Raw genomic sequence first — 11,164 nt, 5'->3', positions numbered from 1 at the left:
CTTGTCCAACACTTTACAGCAGACAAAGTGAAATGCTACTGTAGCTAGCATGAGAACATTTTTCGAAGAGTTAGTAGCGACCAAACTTGAGCTAAAAACACTCAATTGATCGATAAAGTTGCACTGTGCTGCGTCTAAATAGGTAACTACTATAAGGGATGATATGGTAATGTTTTGTCTTCAACCTCTTTTTCTTGCCCCCAAGTTACAGAAAACATAAATTCAGTTACACAACCTTAACCCTCACAACTAATCTTCGTGCTATCAAAGCGTACCCTAGCTACAATTATAATGTATCTGACAGCTACCAATAACGTTTTATGTACATATGGCATGTGAGTACTATATTAAGATTGGTTTACTACTATCCCAGAAAAACAAGGTCAATATTCAAAGTATTTTTTTCTTCTACTGGCAGCTTTTTGAAGTTTATGTCTTTTTAAACGGTATAATATGCAGGTGATCGTTCGCCAGGAGGCATGCCGATATTAAACATTATTGCATGATAATCACCATTTTCCACAGTTCCAAATCCTCATACCTTGTTTTAAGTGGAAGCTGTGTGTTGGCACTGTTCCTGTCGAAATTGTAATAAAGATGATTTTATTAATCCAACAAGTAGTATAAACTGTCATCTCCTGCAGCAGCTTTGATCAGGAAACAAACGCACACCCTCTGCCCGGAAGTTAGTGTTATCAGAATAAAACTGTAGAACATTTATATGAATTTTGTCAACCAAAAAAAATTCTCATTGTCTTGCCAATTTTGCCCAAAGCATCACAGAAGCAGAGCGTTTCGGTTTTGTCACCAAATGAAACAAACAATTGCAACACTGCATTCAACTTGTATGAGTAAAACATTGACAATTGATGCCCATATATGGCAATCTGTTGACTTGGTCCTTTTCATTCGTTTTTTGTAAACTCGCCCGCCTCCCAGCGCAGAGCCATAGCACTCTTGCGTCTTCCTCCTGCGTAGAGGTCTGGAAACTAAGAAAGACAGCTGATTGTTTACCTGCTTTCAAAGCACTCCACCTCCACCTCCTTCACTTCCACCTCCTCTCACAGATTATAAAACTGAAGTGGGAAGTAAATGAGTGTCAATGCAATGGTAATGGTATGGTCATATTGCTGTTCAGTTACTTACATTTTGCTACAATTATGAAATGAAAATGAAAATGTATGAACAAGAACTTACTCTGTGATCACAGGACAGAGCAGAGCGATCCATCCTGTAGGCCGTTTTCATTGGTGATGATGGGGACGACTTGCACTTCACTGGTAAAATCAAAACAGCATCATAAGCTTAATGCACACACACCAAAAGGCAAAACACATGTGTACAGAGTGTTACTAATGTGGTCGATGTATCGCTGACGTACCTGGATTGTCAAACGACAACGTGTCCATGTGATTTGACAATATCCTTTCGTTATCGAACCTGTCTTTCCCGTACATATTCACCCTCTCTTTCCTGAGCTCTTCCTCCCTCTGCTTCATCATCTTAATCTCTTCATCCACCAGCGACATTGTGCTTCTTGAACGCAGCTTGAAAAAGGGGTTGTTAAGGAACATCTTCTCCTGGGGTTGCTCACAGGCTTTGTTGAGTGAGAAATCGGAGGCACTTCGGATAATCAGGTTGGATGTCTCCAGGATGATGACGTTGGAGCTGCTGTCCTCGGAGCACCACTCTCCGGACCGAGCCGCCCCGTTGTCTTTGCCGTGTCTCAGGTTGGATGTGAAATCATTTCTTGGGTCGAGAATGATAACGTTGTTTGCCGATACTTCATGTCTTTGTGGTTCCTTACTGGGTGAGGAGGTAATGATGAACGACGGCGTCAGTGGAGTGCTTATAGATCTCGGCATACTTCGTGATGGAGCACAATCAGTGGATTTGCCCATCCTGGAGAGGCCCTTTTCTCTCCTGAAGTTTTCCTCCCGCTCCATTGATATGCGAATCTCCCTTTCGACAGATGTCTCCAGGTCATCATACGGGGACCTGTAGCTGGAATCATCCAGGCCAGAATCCTCTGAGCAAGGGCTGAATTGCGTGTGAGGATAATCGCCAAGCAGATTCAAGTTCTCCAGTTCGTAAGCTTTCTTCTGAGTTCGTTCAATGTTGCGGACCGGTGTGTACATGAAGCTGTGGCTGCCGTGAAAGCTGGGGGGCTTGGTAGTAGGGATGATGATCTTGTTCTTAGTTTGCTCCTCCATTTCCCGCCACTGTTTTCGAGCCAGCTGGAAGTCCACATGCTCTGTGCTGACATTCTTACTCTTGGTCTCCTGTATCACACAGAAGTCTTTCGGTTGCTTCTTGTTCGAGTCTGCGTCGATGTGCGTTTCATTGGCGGCGTGGTTATGATTGGCATCTTTTCCATTTTCACCCTCATCTTCAGAGATTTTGGACAAACCTTGAAGGCCTAAAGGGTTATATTTAACCTCTTGTGGAGGGATAGGAAAGGAAATGGCATCCTCAGGTTGTTCCAGAACTTCTTCCACTTGTGGAACCTCAATATGGACTTCTTCGATGTTGTTGGTGTCTTCCTCCTGAAAGTCTGTCACCTCAACCTTCTGCACAAAGAGCTCCTGAGCACTCAGCTCAAGATTGTCCAAATATGAGTCGTCATCTTCTTTATTTATGGACGAAGAAAATATTGATCTCCATTTGTCGTCTGTGTCACTGTCTGACGAAGCGGCTTCAATCTCAACTCCCAGGCATTCGTCCATATCATCAGGGTCTTGGTCATGGCAGAACTCATTGGAAACATCTGACATTGCATCTTCTCTAATACATTGTTCTAGTATCGACTCCTCGGTAATGGGCGGTTCAAACAGGATTTCACAGGCCTCTGGGTCTTCCTCTGCATCGACTGCCACATTTGGATAACCATCATCTTCGAGATAAAGCTTATTATCCTCATCCTCAGGCTCCGGTTCAGGGTATAACTCTAGGTCAGGGTATGGCTCCGGCTCAGGGTACTCGTCTAGTTCAGGGTCTTGATCAGCCTCAGGGTACTGCCCCAGGTCTAGGTCTTCATCAGGGTAATAATCTGGTACAGTGTCTTCTTCTGGTTCGGGGTATTGCTCTGGTTCGGGGTATTGCTCTGGCTCGGGGTATTGCTCTGGCTCGGGGTATTGCTCTGGCTCAGGGTATTGCTCTGGCTCAGGGAATTGCGCTTGTTCAACATCTTGCTCTGGTTCAACGTCTTGTTCTGGTTCAACGTCTTGTTCTGGCTCGGGATACTGCTCTGGCTCAGGGACTTGTTCTTGCTCAGGATCTTGTTCTGGCATGTCCTGCTTCTTACAATGTACCTCGTTCTCATACACACTGTCAGCACTGGAGAGTGTGTCGGACACAGAGGAGTTGATTGACTCATTCCTGTTGAGCTCTTCATGCCCTGATTCCAGTATCAAAGCTTCATTTGGAGCCTCACAAGGCGTTTCAGGGCAGTCAGTGTTGTCAATATCAATTGTGCCGGTTGGCAGGTCAGTTAATAATTTGTCAAGCGTCGCCGTTTCCCCCGGGAAATCTGATGAGTCTGTCTCTAAGCAAACAGGTTCATCATCTGCAGTGCAATCTTCCCTGTGCTCAGGTGAATCAGCCACTGCGACCTCCACTTCACAGTCCATCGCCGGCTCCGATTGTTCAGTGGTTTCCATGGTGACGGCTGTGCTGCAACCTTCGTTCAGTTCTTTTCCATCTGCCTCGAAATCCATCGAGGTAGCTCTCTGGAAGAAAAAAAAGAGAGAACAAGAAAAGTAGACTTATTTTCTGGGAGGCTGAAAGGGAGTTGTTAGTTTGTTCATTTGCACATTCAATTCCAGCATATTCACAGTACCCCTCCTTCACACTGAAATGATTTGCAGTCTTCGTAACCTTGTCTTCCTCCTTATGTTTCAAAGTCTCGTCTTTAAATATGCTTGTGTGAAATCACCCCCAAATAACCAGCAAGACATTATAATGGAACGAAATAGATTTTAAATCAGCCGCTCAGCTGAACCAGGACTATTATTTAGACATGAGATCAATATTGCACACTGTGTAACAAAGCACTTACCATCAATAGTGTTATTATATATAATGATATTGTTAAACAAAGCAGGAGAATCGCTGTGATGCATACAAATGGGAATGTTCAGACTAAAGATTGCGTTTGTTTGTGAACAAATGAAGAGTTTTGTCACTGCAAAACTCGCAATGGAAAAGATCTTCATCATCATCATCATCATCAACAGCAAAGACAAGAACACAGGACCCGCTCAATAACACTACAGGATGTCTTTGTGAGTGTGAATGTAATCACACCAATGTGACTTTGGCAAATCTTCCTTAACAGTTCTTGAAGTGCAATAAACACATTTGTACATGTCCACGGACGGCACTTAAGAGCTCTGTGCCTGCGCCATTTGGAGAAACAGGAAAGAGGGGGTGGGGTGGGTTTGTGAATGTTTTCCTAAGTGGGTTATGTTCAGTAGGAGATGAAGCACATCAAAAGCAGCTGAATTAGATGGCATTATAGCTGTTCTTATGTAAGACTGCCGTGAAGGGTCTGCCTCCCACACACTGCCAGAGTGTCCCTGCAAGATGGTTGTCTGAGCCCCCCAATCCCTGTGTTCACCCTCGCACACATGTACTCACAGACATTTAAATAGCTATTACTTGTCAGTGTGAGAACAATCAGTGGCTACAATCAGTGCTTGAATACCAAATCACAAGATTCAATCCCTGATTGCCTCTTGCTCTTCACAAAAAAATACACAGAATTGATCAAAAATCTAAATTCACTAAGCATTTCATTTGTACACAGTTTTACTTTTACGCATACAACTTTGTGAACAGAGCACATCTCACAGAACAATGATTAATTCGAAAATTGGGGATATGCACGTGCTAAAACCAAATCTGAAAATGTGTTTTGATTCATAGTGCATGTTGGGTCCAAACTTCAATATAGCACAATCACATTTCCACTGAATTAACAGCAAACACACAGTTGTTACAGAGTGATACCTCTCGCTATAGTGTGTGTGTTAAGGGTAAATAGACTCTTCTCTTTGTCCACAATGAACATTCAAAGAGATATAAGAATGTAAAAGGTTAAGGGATAATTAACCTGTTATTTCTGATACATCATCTATCTCTGGTTGAATCTGCCCCACCCTGAATCCGAGGTGATGTGGTCCTGCTGCCAAACGTCGAGGCAAACGCTCACCAGGGCTGTTTTCACTTGAAAGCTGAAAGTATTTAACAGGATACCCACGGCTACAAACATCAAACACTGCCAGCGCCAGACCGCTCGCTACCAAAAATCTAATCCTTTCTCCTCTTCCTCTCTCCGGAGCATTCATAGCAGGCACATTCCTTTCATCACTCCTGCATGATTCATTTCAAAAATATATTCAGGCACAGAATTTGGTTGATAAATGAACATGAGAAAATGATCAGTTGGTTAATTTGTTCATGTTGTACCACAGTATGCCGTGTTCCATCAAGAGGCCACTACATCTCTTTTATTCATCCACATCAGTCACAAGGCCTTGGTTGTCTTTGGAAGTTTTCAATTACACAAACAAATACGCCTACAAGGACACATGCATGCGACAGACTGAGTGCCATGGTAACCATCAACGCTGCTCAGCCGCCTCCGCCTCAGCACCATCAGCAGACTGTTCAATGTGACGTGGAGCAGTGCTGTATTCATGTTGTGTGGGTTGAGTGGTAAATGAAAACGTCCTCATTAAAAAAAAAACACCTTGTCATGTTGGTCAAATTACTTTTACATTTTAAAAACAGGCACTGCAGCCCACAGCCTTCAGTTTTTTTTTAGCAAGCTGATATGACAGTGTGAAAAAGAGAGAGACATCTAACCTAAGAAGGAGGCATTCACTTTTTTCTGAGTCTACAGTAGGTGGAGAGAAACTGCAAGCTTTTTTAATCGGAGCAAAAATATGTGATGTCAGCAGCTCTCAAAATATAATGGCATGATATAATTATGTGTTGTTAAATATGAACATATAAAATGTCACATAGGCCAGCAAACCTAGCACATGATGCAAGATAGGAGTAACACGTGACCTGTTTGTTAAGGCTGAGCAACGTCCTTTTACTCAAACTGCAGATCATTTAAAATGGCATACATATTCGTTTTTTGTGAGCTTAGAGAAACCTCTGCAGAGCCTGTTCGCAATTCTTATTTTCTACTACAGTATGCCTCCAGGACCTGACACCCAAATTCCCTCATTAAATAATAAATGAACAAACTTAAGTTGCTCTAGTACATTTTTCCAAATCCCTACAGCTCCTGAATGTCTATGAGTTCTCTAGTCACAGTGCTGCATAAAACCAACATACATATCTTCATTTAAAAACATGGTTCATTGCATTATTAAGTCATGGCCTATTTTCTATTATTTCATATTGATATTCCATCATTTGAACGGATGCTATGATTGTGAAACGATGTCCATTTTGTCCTGAATTCACTAGATTAATTCAGGACAAAATGAACAACATCGGTGGGATTTCTGCTTTACAAAAACACAGACTGCATGGACCTGCAAATAGACCTTGTGACCATTTATACTTTTAAAAACATCTTCTTTTTAATGCATCCAAACATTCTTACATTTTAAGGATTTGTTTAACTATATCTACATTTCTCTTTAAGCTATCAAACTGAAAAGAAATATCAAAACCAGCATTAAAAGCATCCCCATGGTGTGAATCAAAAGCCTTACGTATTGTTCCTCCATGCAATACAGCTCCATTATTCAACTAAATCAATGAGCCACTGTTTCACAGCTTGACATGTTCTTTCATTAGTGTGAACAAACACTGTAGTTTATTTGTACTCAATCCCATATACACCTTTCTGCTGCGAAAAATACTCAATAGTACACATACTATGTATTAATCCACCCCAGTTAACAGTCAACAACAAACACACGACGTCCTCCTGTGCAAGCAGCAATCACATCCAGAGTGTCCAGCTGTTCGAGTGAATTACTGAGCCTTTTGTCACTTCTCCAGCTACATCTTAAGTAGGACCAAATGAGCTTTGGGGCGGAAAATCAGACAGGAAGCCAAAACATATTGAGACACAGATCGACAGATTGTTGGATGGGGTCTTTTTGCTCACAAAGAACAACATGCAATTGGAAAAACATCTTAAAATACTTAAGTGTGGCTTAAATTGTGCATTTTTAAAGCTCCTTAAGGACCAACAACAAGCATCCTGGAACAGCTGAACACTAGCAATAGAGAAATACTCTTAATTATATGGCTGTAGATAAATGTCCCCTTTCATTTATTAGCTTAAAACAACACTGATCTATCTATTGCCCGACATATTATAAAACTAAGCAATGCCTACCGTCAACATGTAGATCCTCCACACAGAAATCATATTCAGGGCACAGCTTGTAAATCACACGGATAGAAACAAGCCATACAACAGGCACATGCAAATGCTCAGGCTTTGTCGGAGTGTTAACGAAGTAAAAGCAAACTTTACATAACACACACACACACACAAGTGGTGTAACTGTCATTCAGATTAGGCCGAGTGGAGATGAGGCTCCCTGAGGCTGTTTCCCATTGACCGACAAGCACACAATCCCAATAAAAAGTGCATTAGCCATCAATAACTTCCTGCTAATACATCGGGAATAATGCTATTGTTTTGAAGCCCTTGTGTTTCATTTCAACCAATCAAAAGTGAGTTAGGAGAAGAACATTAGATTAGAGAGGGAGCTGAACAATAATAACCACATCTGTGTCGAATGTGTCCTCCTTTACAGACTCACAGATTGTGTCGCAGGCTTCCTCAAAATCCATAAGGGCTTTGCATTCGACTCGCAAACAGTTGTCCAATATGCTGTTCACAACTCTGCATGTACTGTACGTGCCAAAACTGCAGCAGCACTATTCTGGATAGAAGTTATGTGTTTGTTTGATCATATGCCCCGTTGTTCTGCACATGTCCACTTTCTTCTTCTTTGATTTCAAGAGGACTTGCTTCTAAGCATTCTATATTGCAAAAGCCATAAATTAATTAATTAATGATACCTAAATCATAGAAAATGTACTATTAATGACCAGTTTGTCCAGCAGTGTGTGCACAAATAGGTCATGGTAATACAAATAAAACAATGTTGATTGTTTCTAGGAGATGCCAACAGAGGTTTTCAGTCAAAGAATTACATGTATTATTAATCCATTTGTGTTGCTATGATCAACTACACACCTTTTCCATCTTTGCTCTTGAACAACAGTCATAATAAAAGCTGCTAGACGTTTATTATAAGAAACATCAAACAGGTTGTTTTAATCGTTTTTTCTACAGTCAGTGTCTTAATTTTCACGGCACGTGTCGCAAGTGGGTACACCAAATAAAAAAGATCCCAATGACTGTTTGGGTGTCGCTGAATTCAAGGCAAGAAGCCTGTGAATCATCACTTGCTTTGAATGCCCACTTCTGTTCACTAATAATCTCCAGGCTCAGTGAGGAGCAGTTGAGACATTAAGCCCTCCATAAAAAGGGCACGTTGAAGTTGAGAGGATAGACACGTGAAAGCATTTTCAGAAGGTTTCATTCGACAAACTCAAGGCTGACATCCTCATGAGAATAAGGGACCTTGGAATAAAGTAGATCTTATCTCAGTGGTATAGATCTTGTGTCACTACGCATGTAAAAGCTTATATCAGCCGTTTTCTCCTGGATATGAATTTCCATTCTCCAGAGAAAAAGAAAGAACATTTAAAAATGTCCAGTCTGTGATCCCTGATCTTAAAATATTTCAACCTGTCAACACTAAAGGAAAAAATAAGGGCTGTTAAGGCTGACTTTAAAGCAGCAGAGGGAAAAACACACACACACACACACACACACACACACACACACACACACACACCACACAAACACAATACAATTATGACAGAGACATCAGTATGTGTGTGTGCTTATGTGTAGGTGTCTGTGTATGTGTGTCTGTGTATCTGTGTTTGTGTGTGTGTGTGAGCTTTTGTCGCAGCCACACACACACACACACACACACACCCACTTCTGTTCGTGAAAGCCTTGAAATCACCGGCTCCCTCTCTGTTCTAAGAATTCATATGTAATCATTGCAGCGGACTGAGAAAGAGAGCTGCAGGCTCATCTGCACTTATCATCATTTCTCTCATCTTTGAAGAACACATCCCTGAAAAGAGTATGAAGCATTCGTTCTGCTCCATTGATTGTCAGAAAATGTTCAAAACACCAATGAGTCACATCATTGCATAATCAAACACACAATTACAAACACAAACACAACTACTGAAGCCCAACAATACCAACAACAGCTTCAAATGTGAATTATTCCACAATTTCACAGTCCCTGACAAATGCGCTGTTTTCTTGTAAACTCTGCTAAAAGTGTCCGTGTCCGGCTGTAATCTGGAAAAGGAATGGAGCTAAAAGCGACAGGACGTATTGAGGCACGGACTGACACATTGTTGGCGCTCTACCAATATATGGAATACCAATAATCCCCCCCTTAAATACTCACTAACTGCTGGATACAATGGATTGATTCATTGATTGCTCTACATGAAGCCCATCCTTGATGGACTCACAAAACGTGAAGCTGTCATGCTTATTTTTTGTTATAATCCAAACTCTACTGACGTCAACCTTTTTTATTTTGAGCATTCAAAATCACAAACAAAAACAACGTCTGCTCTCCAGGAACACCTTTGTATCTATCAATTGTTAAAGAGCACTCAAGGACTGGATTTACTGGACAAACAATTGCTGGAGTTTGTTAGGTGCACAATAGCAAAAATATAATCTGAAATTACACAAAAATATGTATTTTCTCACAGACAAATATCTTCCAACTTGGAAACCATAGGCAACTGTATGACAAGGCACTACTAGTGAAACAAATGTGAGTCAACTAACCCGTCCTTTACTGAATAATCAGCTGATATCTGCATCTTGTGACAAGATCAAACATTCAATCTTATCATAAACGTGAATAATGTAATCAGTCAACACAAGGACAGTCCAACTTCACAGCTTAATCACATCCTCTAAGCCCCCACATGCCGACACACACACACATGCATACACACACACATTACTGCAGCTAGTCGATCAGCATATTATAATCCTAATAACTCTGATCTGCTGGGAGGCTCGCGGCATCCCTCGGTCCACATCAATAACAAACACATGGGGTGTTTTCCGTTTCAGCAGCAGATGATGCAGTATGGATCTGCAGCCTGACGGAGAGGAACATCTTTGCAAACTTTTGTTCGAGTGCTGTGTGTGTGCGTGTGTGTGCGTGTGTGTGTGTGTGTGTGTGTGTGTGTGTAAATAGACCTACCTGAGACAGGATAAACGCAGAAGGCTCTGCTCTGTTTCTGAGTGCAGCATCACACTGGCAGCTCTGCCTGGCTGCTGCCGCCTCTGATTGGACGGCAAGAGGAGGGGGGGTGTACTGGAGACAGCCAATACTTGAGCTTTCTTTGATGAACCCACTCTCAGGCAGAGAGGAGCTCATCTTGTGCTCGAACACACACTCCAGCAGGATTGATTTGAACTGCCAGCTTATTATACATTCTTACTCTCTGCTATTAGGGAGATCTTCAAATGCTACATTTACATATTTAATTCAAGAGCTTGGGTTATAGGTTAAAATCAAGAATTTTCATTATATAAGCCTGTTTTTCCTGCTGTTTGAAAGCACTTCATTTGGCAGTGATTTTATTTTCCAATCAGAGGGTTTCAGGAAGATTTAAAGGCAAATCAAGCGGAACCAAAAGTGCTGTTTCTGTGAAATCAGTAAATAACTTGTGATATCTTGGTACTATAAATGCCAACACCATATAACCCCATTTTAGTTATTTTTGTCAGACATGAATAAAGTATAAATGTGAGGTTTATAAAAATGTAAAAGACATTTCCAAATAAACCAATCAGTGAATGACTATCACTCCTGCATCCAATTTAGCGTTGAAAATCACATTTCAATCCAGAATGAATGTTCCTCTGGCATATCCACAGACCTCCGTTAAACTGCTTTCTCTGGTATTTGTCTTTCTCATTTAAGGCTGCTCAGGAGTGCTAACTACATCCACAATGTGTGACTGACTACTCAATCCATGCTGTGAAGAA

General features: G+C 41.4%; 1 protein-coding gene across 1 annotated transcript; it reads right to left on the bottom strand.

The window, feature by feature from the left end:
* Positions 1-292: 292 nt before the first annotated feature.
* Positions 293-10,550, bottom strand: palmdb (palmdelphin b). Its single transcript, XM_034149817.1, has 4 exons — positions 10,374-10,550; positions 1,382-3,728; positions 1,198-1,277; positions 293-989 (listed from the first exon to the last, which is right to left on the bottom strand). The coding sequence occupies exons 1-4, from the start codon at positions 10,548-10,550 to the stop codon at positions 906-908; spliced, it is 2,688 nt and encodes an 895-aa protein (XP_034005708.1). The 3' UTR covers positions 293-905.
* Between the last annotated feature and the right edge of the window lie 614 nt (positions 10,551-11,164).

The sequence above is a fragment of the Trematomus bernacchii genome, unplaced genomic scaffold (assembly GCF_902827165.1).
Source record: "Trematomus bernacchii unplaced genomic scaffold, fTreBer1.1, whole genome shotgun sequence".
Taxonomy (NCBI): Eukaryota; Metazoa; Chordata; class Actinopteri; order Perciformes; family Nototheniidae; genus Trematomus; species Trematomus bernacchii.
Note: the sequence above shows the minus strand (reverse complement) of the source record. Positions and strands in the feature narration are given on the sequence as shown.

Excerpts from the sequence above, each read along its gene's own strand:
- palmdb (XM_034149817.1), bottom strand. The coding sequence starts at position 10,550 with ATGAGCTCCTCTCTGCCTGAGAGTGGGTTCATCAAAGAAAGCTCAAGT. Across the intron at positions 3,729-10,373 it reads CTGCGTTTATCCTGTCTCAG|AGAGCTACCTCGATGGATTT; the intron begins GTAGGTCTATTT and ends TTTTTCTTCCAG. Across the intron at positions 990-1,197 it reads CTCTGTCCTGTGATCACAGA|TTTCCAGACCTCTACGCAGG; the intron begins GTAAGTTCTTGT and ends TGTCTTTCTTAG.